Genomic DNA, 18,103 nt, shown 5'->3' on the forward strand with positions numbered 1-18,103 from the left:
AAAAAATATCAAAGTCTAGATTGGTGTCTAGGTGCCCCCAAATCTCCTTATGCAACCGCCGTGAAGCTAGATACCTGTTCTGAGCAAAATTTCAATCAGTTCGTGACCTTTGTTGACCCTTATAAGGTCAAGGTGACAATAAACCTATGAGATTGCTGCTATTTTGCCGCTCAAATCAGCGTCAGGGGTTTGGTCCTAGGTCAATAAAATTAGTCAGTTGGATAATTTCCTAAGAAATTGTCCAAGATATGTATGGCTTCGACTAACACTCCGTTGTTGCATGCTTTTGAATGATTCCAAAGAAATTCCTCCGCTGACAGCCATGGTCTGACTTTGACCTGCCATGGGATAGTGACGTTATAAGGTACATTTCATATTTTTACACCACATTTCTTACAGCATATTTTTAATAATTTGCTGTTCATGACTTCATTATTTCATCCATGATTCGCTAATATGCCCATCGTTTGTGTCACTCTTTCTAAGGTATAATATGCCCTCACTCGCACACAAACTGCTGGTTCATAGAGTGGACGTGATTGAGTCATTGTCACTGCCCATCGGCATGCACAGCGCGGAAGTACAGAAAGCCAGAAACAAACGCAACCGGCAGTGCCGGCTCATTCACGCCGAGAAGCCATCCAGGCAGGACACAATATTGGACCAGCTCCACCATCTGCTGGTGATCAGTGGTCCACTCGTCGCCAGCATCAACGAACACGACATCGCCAGACCCAGGCACCGACGACGTCCCTCGCGGGTCAGCTCGAGCGCAGTGGACAATGTGGCACTTCCCGAGAACGTGCAGAGGCTGAATGGTGATGCAGATGGAGACCAGTACACGGGCGGCGCTCAGTCGCCGGTCTGCAGCTGACTGTGGGGGCATTGAAGTAGCGAGTTTGCTCCAGCAGCCCCCCCCCCCCCGCGCGGAGGGACGCCAGAGTCGGAGGAGTTGAAAGTTGCGAGAAGGGAAATCATAGGTCTGGCCAGAGACCATTACAATTGGGGCCAGCAAACTACAAAAATGCTTTTAAATATTGTCGACCAGTAAAGGTGGCCCTCGGACGCTTTAGGTGTTTCCTCGATCAGTGCTGCTTCCGACACGAATATGAGTTTGATTGTATTGAGCAAAACATCGTCAGCTGGGGCATCTATTAGCCCGGGCCGCCGGCGCGTACAGTCGTATTGTGTTTGGGCCCGGATTCCATCAGCAAGCCGTCGCCAGTGCGTACAAATGTACCCCAATACGGAGGTGGGCAGTTTTTATGCTGTGGCACACGGCGAAGTGGACCTCCAAAATTTCGACCAGTGGGACTTAGTACAAAACAAAGCAAGGTTACCTTGTAGTAAAACGGGCACAGACGGCTACAGCCAGATGCCAAAATCCTAAATGACCAGAGCACGGAACTATAAAGGGGTCAGACCATGAAATACCCCAAATTCAAGTGTTTCCTCCAAGCAAATCGGCAACTGCACAACCCCGGCCTTCCACTGCGTGTGTTACGTGTCAAGCGCAAAATGACAGCAAATGCACAAAAAATGCTTTGAAACCCTATGTTGTTTTGCAACACGACTGGATGTGTGGCATAACATAATACGTATATATATATATATATATATATATATATATATATATATATTAACGGCAAAATAATGTAGCATAATGTCACCACGATCCAATTGCTTTTAGCACGAGCACTAAGGCAGCTAATCAATGCATTCATTATATTTGTGTGCTTGTGCTGACGCAGAAAGATCGGGCCTGAATTCCAGTGGCGTTTCCAAGTTAATAAGTTTAAGTGGTAGTAAATTAGACTCCTACCCTTTACAGCTGCATGTAGGTTGCCTTAAACATAAGCCTGTATCATTCCCGCATTCGTCAAAGTTGCCTCAGCATAAGTTACGACTTTGGAATATTGCACCCCGCATTCACAGACAGAGCATGATACAATGCTCAAAAATCCGACATTCATTATAATCTATGGGCCCATTATTCCCTTTCACTTACGCGGCAGCGGGAGATTCATATGTCACTTGAATAACGTTTTCAACCCATTCTTATCGTGCACGATAAATCTTGGATCATTCAAAATCGATTAAAGCACACAAAATTAAAACGCAAGGCATTTCCCTACCCATACTTACTGAGTTCTAGCAGGCCGGAATACGTTCCATCCCTCATATCAATTTCAATTACGCCGGTTGCATTCCTGTATTCTCCACCACACAGCCGAACTCTCCACTACCCTCTCCCGTTCCCCACAAACTTCAGCTCTTCATTACCTCCCAGTCCCCGAGACGCCCAATTTCTTCACTATCCCTTACCTTCAAGACACCCGACCTCTGCACTTCCCCTGCCCCCCCCCCCCCCCTAGACGCCCGACCTCTTTATCATCCTTCTGTTCTGAAACATCCGACCTCTTTACTACCTCTGCTCCCCGAGACGACCGACCTCTGCACTACACCTCTCCTCCGAGACACCCGACCTCTTTACTACCCCTGCCCCCCGAGACGACCGACCTCTGCACTACACCTCTCCTCCGAGACCCCCAACCTCTTCACTACCCCTGCTCCCCGAGACGACCGACCTCTGCACTACACCTCTCCTCCGAGACACCCGACCTCTTCACTACCTCTGCTCCCCGAGACGACCGACCTCTGCACTACACCTCTCCTCCGAGACGCCCAACCTCTTCACTACCCCTGCTCCCCGAGACGGCCGACCTCTGCACTACACCTCTCCTCCGAGACACCCGACCTCTTCACTACCTCTGCTCCCCGAGACGACCGACCTCTGCACTACACCTCTCCTCCGAGACACCCGACCTCTTCACTACCTCTGCTCCCCGAGACGACCAACCTCTGCACTACACCTCCCCTCCGAGACGCCCGACCTCTTTACTACCTCTGCTCCCCGAGACGACCGACCTCTGCACTACACCTCTCCTCCGAGACGCCCAACCTCTTCACTACCTCTGCTCCCCGAGACGACCAACCTCTGCAGTACACCTCCCCTCCGAGACGCCCGACCTCTTTACTACCCCTGCTCCCCGAGACGCCCGACCTTTGCACTACACCTCCCCTCCGAGACGCCCGACCTCTGCACAACCTCTGCTCCCCGAGATGCCCGACCTCTTCACCATCCCCCCCCCCCCCAGACGTCCGAGCTCTGCACTACCCCTGCTCCCCGAGACGCCCGACCTCTGCACTACACCTCTCCCCCGAGACACCCGACCTCTGCACAACCTCTGCTCCCCGAGACGCCCGACCTCTTCACTACCCCTTCTCCTCAAGACGCCTGACCTCTTTGCTACTCCTGCCTCCCCAGACGCCCGACCTCTTTGCTACCCCTCTCCTCCGAGACGCCCGACCTCTCTGCGCGTCGCACCGCTTACTGCCGTGCCCTGGCAGCTGCGCGTGACTCGCCCGGCCCGCTCGAGTGACTCTGCAGCGTCACGGGTCACGCAGAGTCACGCCGCGCCGGGAGCGTCTCGCTCCGCTGGCGACGGCTCGGTTTGCGTCGCATCAAACGGTCCGAGAACCCCGCGCCAAACAGTCGCTGGGACCTGCCCGGGACGGTCCTGCGTGGATTTCCAGAATTATAGTGCTTTTGGGCCACTACCGGGTGGTTTTTAATCGGGTTTTGAGCCTGCTTCGGCAGCTGGCCATCTACTCACCATCAAGGGCCAGGAAGCTCTCCAGCGTGGTCCCTAGTGCTCGACATTGCCCGGTCCGGCAGTCACCGCCCGCCAGTCTGGTGTCGGCCGCCTGCTGCCCCAGTGCTCAACACCTGCTGCCCCAGTGGTCGCCGCCGCCTGCCGGCTCTCCCGGCCGCCGCGTGCGGTCCAGCGGCTGCGGTCGGCCCGCGCAGTGCGGTGGGGACCGCGCGCGTCGCTCCCCCCAGTGTGCTTCGGGATGGCGCGGTGTTGGGCAGTGGCGCTGGTCGCGGCCGGGCTCTGCCGCCTCGTGGCGGGCTCTGAGACGCACCGGAGGACCGGCGGCGTGAGCGGTGTCTCGGAGATCGGGGCGCTGTCAGGGGAGCGGGGTTACCTTGCCGAGTTCGACGCGCAAGGGCCTCTGTCTCCGCCGGAAGAGCACCGCCGGGAGATCGTGAGAGACGCAGAAGAGGTCATCAAGGCGGACCGCCGTCGTAAAACCAGCACGGGTCCTGCAAAGGCTGGTGGGACAGAGCACCGTCAAAGCAACGCCACCGGGCCACGCCACATACCGGAAATCCACGGGGGCCCCGCCCAGATCGGCAGGGCGGACGACCAACCGTCTGCCAGCCGGCACGCTGACAGCACAGATCCTGCTGAAATCGGCCGAACGGACCACCTACGGGAGATTGAGACTCAGGTGCAGCTGGTGAAAACCAAGCTATCTGAGAAACTGCAGGGCGAAATGAGGTACGTGGGTCGTCTGCTTGGCATTTCGGATGTCGGTGAGATCGTTACAAGACAAGGCTTTACCCTGCCGAAGGTACGCTCCCTGCATAGAGAAGGGGACCGTCAATTTGATTGATGGGTACACATGCACGACAGTTTCGAATCGCACTAATCGTGGGGTATTACTACCTCGCGAGATGGCTTAAGGTCCTTTTTAGTGTGATAAGTCAAATATGTCAAAGGTCTGATATTACGTTTTAACATAACGTGATTTAGGCACGCTACCATAATCTCCAGTCTTGGCATGGCAGAACAGTTTATGTCGTAGAGCTCAATAGGGAAGCCAAAAGAGCCGTGAAGACTAGCTGATCTCACCCAAACTAGAATAACTGTTTTATTAGCTGCTACAAGTTTGCGACAGAAGTCGCATGAAGGCAAGTGACACGCTCTTCTGACGGCAAAATTCTTGCTGTGCGAGACGATAGGGTATGCGCTCAAGCGACACCGAACGTTCCCAGGAAAAAGCTTCGAATACAACGCCGTAGACTTGGTAAGTCACCTCGCGACCGCTCACCCCGCTGAGCTCGTGATTCCGGAGCTTGAAAACTCGCATAACCTCACACAATCCACGTCAGCTCGCTTGGGCGCCAGCCATCCCGGCCGCTTCAGCGGGCTCGCCACCCTCGACAGGTCGTCCTCCGGCAGCGGCTCGCTGGTGACGCTGGCTGTGCTGGCGCTCGGCGTGCTGCTCTTCGACGCCATCAACGACGCGCTCGCCGGCGGCGGCGGCGGCGGCGGCGGCGCCGGCGGCGGACGCAGCGCCGGCGAACGCAGCCGCTGGGACCGCGTGCTGGGGCCCGGCGGCTGGGACCGCATGCTGGAGAAGGACCGCTGGTACCAGCTGCTGGGACCGAGAGGCTTGGACCAGCTGTTGGGGATGACGTCTTCCGAGTCGGAGACGCGGGAGGTGGTGCTGCCCGGCCCGGGTCTCATCGGCGACTACATCAACAGCCTGCTGGAGATTGGCCTCAACATGATCACCGTCTGGCTGTACGGGTGAGTGCAAAGGGCACCTGCTGGACAGAGGCTGCCGGTGTTCCCTGGTGATGAAGATACGATCGAGCGTAGCAGAATTCTGGTCCTGGCGAGTGCAAGCTCCGAAAAGATTCGTGCACGTCACCTCTTAAATGACAACATGATTGCACGCTCTAGCGATAGAAATACTTTTCTTGCACGTCCAGAAAATAGACCGCAGTTCTCTTCGGAGTACAAACGTTTAACGACGCACGGCACCGGTTTACTCTGCTGCCAGCAATGCGCTAAGTCCCTGATAGTGAGTGGCCACCCAGCGCGACGACCACGTAACACTTGTTCGGTGCCTGGCCTCAGGGAGGCTGACACCGAGTGCGGCCGGCGGCTTCTCTGCGAGTTCAACCAGCGCGCGAGCCGCCAGTCATCGCTGCACTCGGCGCTGACGTACGGCGGTGGCCTGCTGCTGTCCCTGCTGCTGCCGGAAGCGTCCGCCTCTGAGAACCTGCTGGCTATGCGCCAGGGACGACGCGGCGCCGACTGCCTCTCCACCTTCGCCAGGTGTCAGGTCACACTGTGATGGCGCCTGCTGCAGCAACGGCTCCAGCAGGTGTCAGATCACAGCAGGACGGCACAGTCACTGTAAGACTGTAAGGCAGTCTACCCAGTGTCGGGCCAAACAGTGACGGCGCTGGGTGTCCTGCGGGCGGAACAAAGAGGAGGCTGCTGCGAGCAACCGAACCTGTGATAAAGCTCACCACGGAACCATGGCGCAATCCGTGCACCGGGATAGGACCCGGGTGAACGACAGCACAGCGGTCCGATCACGACGAGCTTAACAAGCTGACCTCAAGAAGGAAGAGCAGCGCGAACTTCCGAGACGATGAAACAGAGAAGACGTGCGCGTGGTAAAAGTCAGTCTTTGTTTGTTTCGTGTATATTTTGATGTCAGAAGCATGCAGAACTGGTCGGTCTCTCCGGTTGGTCGTTGCCTACAGCGAATAAAACGACCCACTCTTGTCTCTCGACTTAGACGCCGCGCATCAAATGAGGTTCGTGGTCCAGGGAGGGCTTTCCGTAACAGCTGATGCGCCAATGGGTTTGGACTGTCTGCCCTGACTACGCTGTTTAGAGCTCGCAACATCACTGCGCTGAACAGGCGTCCCACTCACAAACGCGCTGACATTTTTACGACCCATCAACGACCTCACCATTCGGATTGACGACTTAAGTGAGCCATTCCCACCTGGGCATCGGTGCCCATGTTCAGCTCTATATGTGAGGACAGCAAATAGCGGCTGACTTTGCCGCACCGTCGACTCCAGCGGCCATGCACCGTCGCCGACATGACGTCAGCGAGGCCGCCGTCAGTCCCGGGGTCAGCCCAGCTGCCGGTGGGTCGGCTGGACTCGTAAACCGCACCGTGCTCGCTGCCGGCTAGGAGTGGTCCACCGACAAAAGCTCACAAATACCAAGTTCAGCTATATTGGATAGTTTATTCTAGTATGCAATGCTTCACAAGGCAAACTCGCAGGCCACGTCGATCACAGAAGCGGTTGGACCACAGGTCTTGGTCACAGAAAATGTGTGCAAACCATACCAGAAGCAGCACCGCAAGACAACACAGCAGGACGTAACGAAATCGCACCGGCGATTCATTTGCACGTATCTTAGCTTGTACGGGTCGCGTCATCGACTCGACATTAAGAGGCAGACGGTGATAAAGACAATTGCCATTATTTAGAACTAGCAACGACTCGTTCTCTACAAAGTACGTTTTAAGTCTAAAGATCAGGAGAATAATGGATAATCCATCTATAGCACTTGCAAACGTTGACTGGCTTCCACCCTCCGCTGGATAGAAAAGGAAGCAGTCCGAAAACGGGATTCGATGCACCTTGCGCACTAGTCTCTCGCTCCCCGCCAACCCTGAACTAGGCAAACAAGCAAACGGCGCCACGCGTGCTCCAAAACACACCGCCGGCATCTTGCGGTAGCTGCAGTGCACGACACTCCCAGTAGATGGCAGCTCTAGTGCCGGGGTGCCGGCGGAACGCCCGGCTGCAGGCCGACCAGACCCTGCGCGGTGTTCAGTAGGCTGATGGGCGTGCGACCGTCGGTAATAAGCGTCGACTGCAGGCCCAGGCTCTGCAGCATCTTCACCTGCTGATCGCCGCCAGCCGTGGCCATGGCCTGCAGGGTTTCCGTGCCCATCGCCTGCACCATCTGACGGAACTTCTCGATCTCGATGCCGGCCATGTCCTTGGAGCGCGCGATCTCCAGCTGGTTGCTCTCCTCGGTGTACTTGAGCTCGGCCTCGCGCGCTGCGCGCAGCCGCTCCAGCTCGGACTCGGCCTCGATGGTGGCGGCGCGCGCCTTCAGACTCGCCTGGTCCACGGCCGCCTCGCCCTCGATGCGTGCCGCCTCGGCGCGGCTCTGCGCCTCGGCCTTGGCCTGGCCGGTGCTCTCTATGGCGGCGCACGCCGTCTGCAGCTCGACCAGCTCCTTGCGCGCCAGCTCGGCGGCCGCCTCGTCCTTGATCTTCTGGCGCTCGAGGCGGCCGCGCGCCTCCTGTTCGGTGCGCTCCGCCTCGTGCTTGGCGGCCGCCTCCTGCGCGTTGGTCGTGATCTCGATGGCCAGCTGCACCGACTTCTGCAGCGAGTCCCGTGTGCGCTGGTCCACCGGTTCCACGCTCTGGATGTCGATTGACGTCACCACCAGACTGTTCTGCGGAAAGACGAAACGGTCGCGCACCTTGCCCGCCTCGTCCGTGCCGAACACCGACTGCCGAATGATCTTGGCCGAGTTCTTGTGGAAGTCGTCGAACGGCCGCTGTGCCACGGCGCCGCGCACGCGTGAGGCAATCGCCTTGCATGCGTCGCCGACGAAGTCCGGCACGCTGAAGATCTTGCAGGCGTCCTCAGCCGTCTTGTTGCCTACGTCGAAGTGCCAGTTGTAGGCGATCTGCAGCGAGAGACGCGCGTGGTCGGACGTCTCGACGGTCACGATGTCGGTGCAGAAGTCAGGCCCCAGCAGCAGCGAGAGCGCGCGGATCGTGTTCGGCTTCTTCGGCTTGCCGCCAGAGAGCGAGAGCTGTGTGAACTCCTCGTCCGGCTCGAGCATCACCAGGTCGGGGCCGAAGACCACACGCGACCGCTTCTGCTTGTAGTCATACACCTGCACGGCCGCGTTGTGTGGCACGCGGTAGGTTACGACACGCGTCTTGTCCATGTGCGCCGCCTGGCTCGCCTGGCCGCGCGCCTCGCGCAGCTGCGAGTAGGCGCCGCGGTCGGCGAGCGCGTCCGCCTTGAGCAGCTCGGTGACGCTGGTCGGCAGCTCCTTGCTCCAGAGCTCCTCGTCCTGCGTCAGCATGTAGGTTTGGCCGCAGACGGCACGCACCTCGCCCGTGCGGTTGTTGCGCACGTAGATGCCCTCGGTGCGGTCGAGCGGGATCGCCGACTGCTGCAGCACCACCTCCACCTCGATGGGCGGCACGAACTCCACGGGGCCGTGCACCATCCAGCGGTCGCCGGGCCGACGCGCCACCGGCGGGCTCACCGTGTCGTCAGTGAAGCCCTCGCTGGCCCGCAGCACCAGCGCCTCGTCCTCCTGCAGGATGTAGTTGTCGTTGATGCCGTCTTCCAGCGACTCACCTGGCTCGAGGAAGAACGACTTCTCGCCCTTGATCAGCTTGCGCTGGCCGAGCTGAGGCTTGCCGTTGGGTCCGACCGGGTCGCACACGACGCAGTACTGGCGGCTCGTCAGCGTCGTTATCTCCAGCTCTTCCTCCACCTCCTCGTACACATCCGGGATGAACGCCTCCATGTCAGAGAAGCGCACCAGCCACTGCTCGCCATTCTTGCGCCGCACGCCGCGCTGGTCGGTGAACGTGCGCGTGGCACGCACCAGCAGCGCCGTCTTCTCCGTCAGCACGCGTGCGTTGACCAGCTCCACCACCTCCTCGTACTCGCCGGGCAGGTAGGCGCCCACCTGCGAGACGATCCATTCTTCGCCGGCCACGCGCTTCACGCCTTTGCGGTCGACCGTCTCCAGTCGCGCGCGGAGCCGCAGCGCCTGGTTAGGCCCGATGATCGTGGCGCTGATCTCCGACAAGATCTCTACCTCGGGGCGCGGCACGTACGTGCCGGGCCCGAACAGCCACTCGTCGCCGGCCTCGCGCGCCTCCTCGCCCTCTTTGAAGTCGCGCAACGCGCGCAGGTGCAGCGCCCGGTTGGCGGGCACCACCTTGAGCGGCAACACGGCCGAGGCCAGCCGCTCGCCCGGGTACAGCGGAAATGGGTCCTGGAAGAGGCGCACCTCGGTGTCGGCGTGCAGCAGGCGCGCCTGGCCGCTAGCGTCGAATACCACGCGCCCCTCCTCGCGCGCCACCGGGTTCTCGACGATGCAGTAGTGGCGTGGCGGTACCACCACCATCGCGCTCGGTCCGACGATAACCCTACCAACGAGCGAGCGAGGTCAGTGAGCGGCACGGGGCTGGACCCGACGCTGGAAACCGCCCGACGGTGGAGACGGCGGACAGGCCGCCAGGATCGGCAAACATCGATATTGGTAAAAGTTATGCCCGATGGACTTACGGTTTCATGTAATGACCGGAACTAGTGATCTTGTCACGAAGGTTAATCGAAGGATATTCTTGTTACAAAAGGTAAAATCAATCTCATTATTGGTGCGGACGCCTAGCGGGTCTTGATCAGTGCTACTTCATCCAACATGATCCGGCTCTGACAGCCAAGACGCTTGCGTCTCCTCTGCGTCTAGAAGCTCACCTTTCATTGTCCTTCCTGATAAAGGTCTGGGGGCCGACCTCTACCCGGGTGACGTTGCTGGTTTGGTCAAGAACATGCACATAGTAGTGCGGCTGGATTCTGTACAGACTCTCCGAATTGCTCGAACCGTCCTTCTTACTCATCTTGCACGCTGTGGGTGGAACAGGTAAGGTCACCTTTGATAAGTAGTCGTCACCTTTGTCACCTTTGATAGATAGTCGTTTTGATTCGTTCTTAAATAATTCATTCATTCATTCATGAATTATCTAATTAATATGCCAATTCATTCATTCATTCATTCATGTTTTCGTCCCTGCATTGCGCGCATGTATTGTATTGCATTTGTGTCGATATCAAACAAAGTATGGCTTCTCTTGTCGTCAGACCCTTCTTTCTGACGTTCTTCAAGCGTACTTTCCATGCTGTTGTTTGATCTGACTGTACTTGAAACGCTAGCCGTCGTGAAGACTGTCGCGTCCTTTCAAGCTTGGCCAAAATCGAAGCACGAATTACAATTTTCGCCGTGAGCCGTAACGCAAAATTTCTACTTGACATGAGCGGACCTGGATGAGATGAAGCATGGTCTGACGCCGCACACCAAGGCTCCCACTCCTCGGCGCACGACCACGGGATGATCTGCCTCGCAGGACAGTGCTGCCGTGGTCCGGCAGTCGCTACCTTAGGGTCAACGCAGCGTTAGCCTTCGTCTCGGTTAAGTTCGAAAGACTGCATTACAGTCAGAGGAGAAAATTTGTGGTGTCCTATGTTTTTCCTGAATTCGCTCAAAATTTGTGACAGGCTCTTCTGTGGTTAAATTCTAAATCCAACAGAATCAGGACACAACCCCAATTGTTGTCTCTACAATAATCCACCGTGACGAGCCCTTCAATGCAGATAGTAGCTGACGGTATCAATCGAACTGGCTTCAAACGCATCAAACAATGCTACAGTGCAGCGCTATGTCGGATAGTGCTACATACGCTCAACGCTTTTCCATCGGGTTAATTTCCCCACATACTATGTCACCCAACGTCGTGATGGCATCGTTTTGCCGTAATAATTTCACTCCTCCCATCACTATCAAGCCCAGGCCAACACATAGCCAGTCAGCGTTCGCTTCCGAGAGAAGAGCCCGTAGAGGCGCATGCTGGCCCTGGCAGTGCAGCGAAAGAACCCACCCGCCTGGCTGGCTTATCAAGCGTTTGGCTGGACAAACCAGTCACGAGCTGTAACATCGACCGTGTACATAGTCCACCAACAACGAGCAAACATTGGCACAGCCTGGACCGAGACCAGGCGTGGCAAATTGCCAAAAACCTCACTTCGAACGTGCTGCGGTAAGGACCGGGCAAGCGGGCAACTGTCAGCGAGCGTTATGTTTCTGTAATCGCAATGAATCGCAAAGCCCCTTGACGGCTTGACTATGATCTTCGGGGCCTACTTGACAGCTCCTTGCTTAACAGACTATAATCACCATCGTCCACCACACTTATTTTAGGCCGGCGCCCGCCGGCTGCGGGTCGAGAGAGGGTGGGAGGGAGGAGAGAGGGGGAGCCGTCTGGCATCCAGCCTGGCGCCGGCGCCTAACCATTTTGGGCGGACTGCAGAACCGGACGTCGTTTGCAGAAGCGCTGGGCAGCGAAGACGTGATACATGACGCGTGACGACTCCGCGTGGTCGCTATATGGGTCCTCCGAGGTACTCGGCAACAGTCCGGGCCGACGAGCACGGGCTCACGCGAGGGCGCGGTGTGAGGCCCTGGGAGTTCGTGGGGCTGCGATTGGTACACCCTCTGACCTCAAATCTGACATAGATAAATGCATGAAGTCATGAATATTTTGCAGTAACCAGGCCGCTTTCCGTCCATTCTGAACTCCTTTGTCCACTGTGCAATCGCACGACGCCTGGCACCCGACCCACATCTCTCGCGAGGATCCCCGACCGCCACCACTCGGCGCCGGCGACCAGGCGACAGTCAGCCTCCCACTGCTCCCTTCTGAACACACAAGCCCGACACCGCGCCGGTCCACCGCCGACAACGCTGGCCAATGTACCGGCCGTCCCTCACGGCACTGGTCGACAGCAATGAATGCGGCAACACGGCGACCATGTAACATGAATAGCGCTTGCCGAAACACCATCGGTCTCGCCTGCGTGGGACGGGTGTCGATGACATCACAGCGCGGCACGCTACAAAACACCCTCTGGTACCAAGACGCTGTAATTTCCGGCATCATGTCTCCTGCTGCAGCGGGAAAACTGATGACATGACTCAAGCCAGATGCGATCAGCAGATTTCGCGACAAGGGTGTCCAGTCTCGGGGCTACCTTCCACTGCCCAACCGCAGCCTGTCCTCTGAACGTCTAAAGAGATCTCACCGGGAGTCCCCAGGTCGTCTGGAAAGGCCAACAGGCGGTGCTATTTCATTTCGGCTCCGAACAGCCTGCCAGGTAATGCACTCCGCCTCCATGGCGCAGAGCTGCTTCGCGACCGGGACGAGCAGCGGTGCTGCCGCAGTTTTGCATGGGAATGCGGTTAGTTTCCGGCAATGTGGAACATTCTGCTGCGCTCATAATTATTGAAATAGGGTGATCCTCAGCCAAATGACAGGGCCAGGGTGCCACGATAATGCCAGCCAACGCTCAGCATGGCGCGCCCGTGACGACCTCGGTGACGCCGGCATTTTCCCTCCTCATTCCTTGTGTTCCTAGCGACCGCCGAGGCACCGAGACTGGCAGGGGCGTCACTAGTGGAAGGAGGGGGGGGGGGGGGTCTTTTACCTCCTTACCACCGATGAAACTTTCCGTTGCCCAGTGGTATCAGTGGCAACACTTTTGTTTTAATTGCTACGCACACAAGAATCAACAGTTTCGCCGCCCCCTGAGCACAAGTCTGCGTTTGCCGCCTCCTCCAAGCGATCGCCAGCCCTCCCTAGCACCCCACCACGGAGACGCCCATGGTAGCTAGCCAAGTCCTTTATCGAGCGTCAGTCACCGCATTATCCATGTCCAACGGCACCAGGTGACCACCCCGCGCACGTTCTGTGTACGTGGGCCAGCTCCGTCGATGCCGGCGAGGCGGGCTGTCGTGCGGGCATGACGCTCTATCGGCGGATCGCGGCCGGCGCGGGCCGTGTTTGTTTGGCGTGGTGGTGCCATGGCGACTCCGTGTATCCTGGGGAACGTGCCACACGTACACTGCATGCCTGATCGGCCCGGTGCTCCGTCGTACCGAGCCGGGGCACATGGACCACTTGCTTGGGTGCATGTTTCTGTGTGTTTGAAGGGAACCCCCCAATAAGTCGGGTCTTTAATGCGGCTCCAATGGTGCCTTGAGGAGACATTGACCCAGTCCCTCAACTTACCCCCCCCCCCCCCCATCTTCCAATGATTTTCAAAGTCATCTCTCTCACAAGCCTCCGATTGGATGCACACGGGTCCCGGCCACCCTGTCCTGCAAAACTCTTCAACTACAAAAATAATGTTTCGACACCATCCCACAAAACCAAGATGTTGGTGTTTTAACACCACATGACGTGCTACTGGTGATATGCTACTGGTGTCGTGATGCATTGGTGTCGTGATACATTGGTGTCGTGATGCATCACATCATCGCAGCGATTAGCGCTGCAAGCAGCCGCGCTTACCGTCCAGCCAGGAAGCTCTAAGGTAATTCGCTCTCAGGGTAATCAGGTGGTCGCCGCGAACGTCACACCGCCTTCCCGCCCAGTCTCAGGCTCGGCCCCGCCCGGCTCCAGGCTGGGAGCCCGGTCCTCGCTTAGTGCTGGTGCATGCCCCCGTCCCCCCGCCCGCGGGAGGGTGAGGATGGCGCGTCGGCGGCCCACCCGCGACCGTGAGGCCGCACTTCCAGCCGGGATCACCGAGCCCGCACCGGCCCGCCAAAGTCGCGCCGAGACGAGCTCTGTTTATCGGCGGCGAACGGGAGCGTTAACAGAGTGCGGCGCAGCGTCAACCGGCGCCGGTCGAGCGTGCGGGGCTACAGAGATGTGCTCGGAACTCTACACGGACCATGGTCGGCGGCGGGTCTGCGAACGCTTGTCATGGCGATGAGCTGGCGTTCTCCACTCAGCCCTCTCGCGCCCGGGACCACCAGCGAGGTCGTCTCAAGGGCGTCGTGGACTGCGGCTGGCGGACCTGCAACGCGGCACGTCCGGCGCTTTGCGGAGCTTCGTTCCCATGTGGCGATGGTGGTGTGTGGACACGAACCACATCTGGACTACTCCCTCATAAACCTGCCTCAACGCCCCACCGGGGTATGACCTCACTGGCGGCTTATTGGGCAGGTTTAGTGGCGCACAAAACGTATCAGGCAGTGCACCAAAGGGCCGGTACACCTAGCCTGTAGCCACATGTTTTTAGCCACGCAACAGCGCCGGTCTTCTTTAAAGTAGCAAATTCCAAGAGGGCGGGCGGAGAGTGGAAGCATGAACGGCGAGACGTCTGACCGCTAGCGACCACACGAACACGAAGATACCGAGGGTGGGAGGGCGACGGCGTCCATGCCAGACCTCACTCCCAATCCCACCGGCGGCGGCGACCAACTCACCTGAAACCGGCCACTCCGTCCAGCCCCACCGCACGCCGCCCTCTACCAACCGCCTCTGCACCCCAGCCGACGACGCCTGGCGCCAGTTCACGTCGCGTGCGCCGCGAAACGTGGCGCAACCGGCGCCGGTCAGCTGGCGTGCGGCTCGACGGCTGACTCAGCGTCCCGCCCGGCGACTGCCGCACGCCGCCGGCGCCGTTCGGCTGGCTCGGGGAAGCCCCGCGTTCCAGCTCCGGAGCGCTGAGAGCGCTCGCCACGCTCGCACACGTGACGTCATAGGCGATTTCGTGTGCTGTCGAGACGACTGATAGCGAGCCGATCCATCAGAACTATCAGCAGACGACTGATCAAACAAACAGCGAGGAGGCCAGGCGACCATTGATAGTCAGCCAGGCGAGTCGTGCGCTGCTCATTCCGGGATACAGGCATAGCTGATTGTCGTCCGGGGCCAACAGCCAGCCAGCCAGTCGGTTAAGAAGGTTATCAACAATGCAGTCGTTTCTCACGAGGTTGGAATTCCCCGCCCTCGGAAATCAACGAACTGGCTTCATGGTATGTCAGCGAACGACCTGCCATTGGTGCTCTTACCCAGCAGTGGTCCGCGAAGAAGCAGCACTTGTATTTCTATTGGTATTTTGGAGCGTGGCGGCCGCTACGGCGTGCACCTATGCATAGCAGGACTAGAGACCGTGCCCAAAGCCTGACCATTGGGCCATCACTGACAGCGCACACAAGCACGGCACGTGCGTATATACGCTGGCGTCCAGGGATGCCCAGGCGTTCGCGATAGACGACGTGCTTGACTGGCTTACATTTTGCCAATATTCCTCAAGGTACATGGCGAGGGGAATAGGAACAGACCCGGAAGTGCGCTTGGATCCTCAGCCGGGTTCAACGTTCGCGGCAGGTGGTGCAACGCGCCCATTGCGCCACGTCGAGCCAGCTGGACGTTTGAATTCCATGCCGCGTGGCTGGATGGGTGCCATATTACGCAAAAGTAACGACCCAAAGGCATCCGACGACTTTGCAGAGTGAGCACATGGTTATCAGGTCAGCCCCGACATCCACGCGGTCTCCCTACCAATTGTGAGTACCACCGCTGGCCAATGGGAGACGAATCAAGAGCAGGTACGAACGAGCCGCAGCCTGCCACATTAAACGCATTATCTCCAAGGCGATATGTCCATGTTCGTTCGCTTGTGCTATCAGCGTGCTAGCAGCTACGATTGAAAGAGAGCGGAATTTATCAACCCGTCGCTTTGATCGAATAGTAAACAACGTGTGGATTTCCTCTGAAACCGCATGAACGAAACAAAACCAAGCTAAATGCATGTAATACAGTGCATTTAACCAAAGACCGACTGCTCACACCGAATGACAGCAGACTATTAATCCACACCAGATATTTGCATCCTGTTCACTGCTCAGAGTTTGCATCTGGACCAGACAACCCCAGTCGTCAGATGACCCAAGCCTCCACACGTGACAGCCGCGAACAGGTCGGTGCGTGCACTACCTTCAGCCGCGGCACACGTTGGCCAAGAGCCAAAGGGGCGGCGCGGCACCACTGGACCTGGCAGAGCGGGCCATACATGGCACTTATCGGGGGGACACCGCAGGCACATCAGGGAGGGGAGAGGTGGGGGACAAACTCCAGGCAGGAGGCCCGGCCGGTCCCGCCGCGGGACCCCCGGGCCCGGCGATTACCCGGCTGCTGGCAGTCCCTCGGCGATCCGGACCGGGAGCGAGAGCGCGAGCCGGACGGTGAGCGAGAGCGCGATCTGGACCGAGACCGAGAGCGGACGCGCTCCGCACAACGGCGCCGCTTGTGCATGGCGCGTCGGCACTGGACGCCGTGCAGACACGCCCCGGCGGCGGCGGCGGCGGCAGCGGCGGCGCCACGAGCGCACCCAGTCGAGCGCGGGGGAACTCACCGCGGGCCGGGCTCGGCGCGGGGCAGCAAGCTTCGTCCCGAGAGGGTTTGCTCCGCTCGTGCTCCTCAGGCGAATGCGGCTCGGTGGCTCCGGCCGGTGCGGTGGGCGGTACAGGCTCTCCCTCGGTATCAGGCCCCGCCGGGCGGCGCGACCTACGTCACCGGCGGCCTTGAAGGCGTGTTTCCGCGGTCGGCCGCCTGGCGGCGCTAGAGGCTATCCGGATCGATGCCCGGCTGCAAGCCGGAGCAGCCTATCTGCACGGCAGACATACGGCAGGTAGATCGGTTTGCCACCAACGGAAGTTGGTCGCCGGCGAGACGGCTGGCGCCAGCCTCCTGCGAGGAGATGAGGCAGACCGTGGGCTGCAGAGGACAGCCCGTTCGATTGCTGAACTGGCTATTATTCCGGCGGCGACAGCCCCGCTGCGCACGATCTGCGCCGTCTCGCTCAGTACTGACGCCGTCTCCTTTCCCTTCGTCCTTTTCTGTCACTTCCTCCAGCGGGTGAGAGCACGAAAGAACAGGTCGTGTTCTTGTGCACGACTCCTGGTCATTAGTTCTCCATTCCCGCGGTCCTAGCCTTCGAACCCCTGTTCATGGCCTTAAGTCCCCGGAAACACCAAATAATTCCTTCTGCTGGGTGAATACCCGGATGCAGGGTGCCACCAGTGCACCTTTCAGCACACCCGTCTGGAGCCGGCAGCCGTGTCTCGGCATGCAGCGACATGTTGTGCTGCCGGCCAACTGTACTGCAGTCGCACACTAAACCATCGGCCATATTTGACTGATTCCCCTCGTACGGGCGTTCACCTGTTTCCGGGGAGCCTGCCGACATCGCTGAGCGACAGCGGAGACCGAGCGTGCCGAGAATCCGACGCTGCGGCTCACATGGGCCGTCTGCAGAAGCAGGCTCGCCCGGCGTACCCCTCCGTCGAGCCCGCTATCGTCGCTAACCGACCGTGCAGTCCCTGCCACGGCAGAGGCGGCGGCAGGCACCCTAAGTGAGGGGGCGCCAACATACCGGAGCCCTCGCGCACTTACGGTGCATAAATGCACACTTTAACCCTCTATCAATACATCCGGCATGCAGAGGTGCGCATCTCCGGCACTGTAAGTACTTCGGCTACACTAAACCCATTCACAGGCCGCTCCCATCCACACCATGTCGAATTTCAGGGCCACTCGCACTTGCACTTGGGGTGCCTCTCGATCGGTGAACCCACTTCCCATGGACACACGTGATCCATGGAGTGCACCTCGGCACTTAATCAGTGCCCACTCCGCTTCTCTTGGCATCGTTTGAGCAGCACTGAGTCGATGCCTAGTACCAACACGTATCAGCTTTGACCATCACCTGATTCCGTTCAAAACTTATCGCATATCGCAACACGTTGACTTGACT

At 58.6% G+C, this 18,103-nt stretch overlaps 1 protein-coding gene across 4 annotated transcripts; it reads right to left on the minus strand.

The window, feature by feature from the left end:
• Positions 1 to 6,890: 6,890 nt before the first annotated feature.
• On the minus strand, positions 6,891 to 16,837 carry LOC119091410 (major vault protein). 4 transcript variants are annotated; one of them, XM_037214190.1, is made up of 3 exons: positions 16,703 to 16,837; positions 10,202 to 10,352; positions 6,891 to 9,870 (listed from the first exon to the last, which is right to left on the minus strand). In XM_037214190.1, the coding sequence occupies exons 2-3, from the start codon at positions 10,342 to 10,344 to the stop codon at positions 7,446 to 7,448; spliced, it is 2,568 nt and encodes an 855-aa protein (XP_037070085.1). In that variant the 5' UTR covers positions 10,345 to 10,352; positions 16,703 to 16,837; the 3' UTR covers positions 6,891 to 7,445. The 4 variants fall into 4 exon arrangements, with proteins under 4 accessions (XP_037070085.1, XP_037070087.1, XP_037070086.1 ...); XM_037214192.1 differs by lacking the exon at positions 16,703 to 16,837 and adding an exon at positions 16,476 to 16,599; XM_037214191.1 differs by lacking the exon at positions 16,703 to 16,837 and adding an exon at positions 14,769 to 14,867.
• Positions 16,838 to 18,103: the final 1,266 nt, after the last annotated feature.

Source organism: Pollicipes pollicipes, unplaced genomic scaffold (genome assembly GCF_011947565.3).
Source record: "Pollicipes pollicipes isolate AB1234 unplaced genomic scaffold, Ppol_2.1 Scaffold_3447;HRSCAF=4054_pilon_pilon_pilon, whole genome shotgun sequence".
NCBI classification, from domain to species: domain Eukaryota; kingdom Metazoa; phylum Arthropoda; class Thecostraca; order Pollicipedomorpha; family Pollicipedidae; genus Pollicipes; species Pollicipes pollicipes.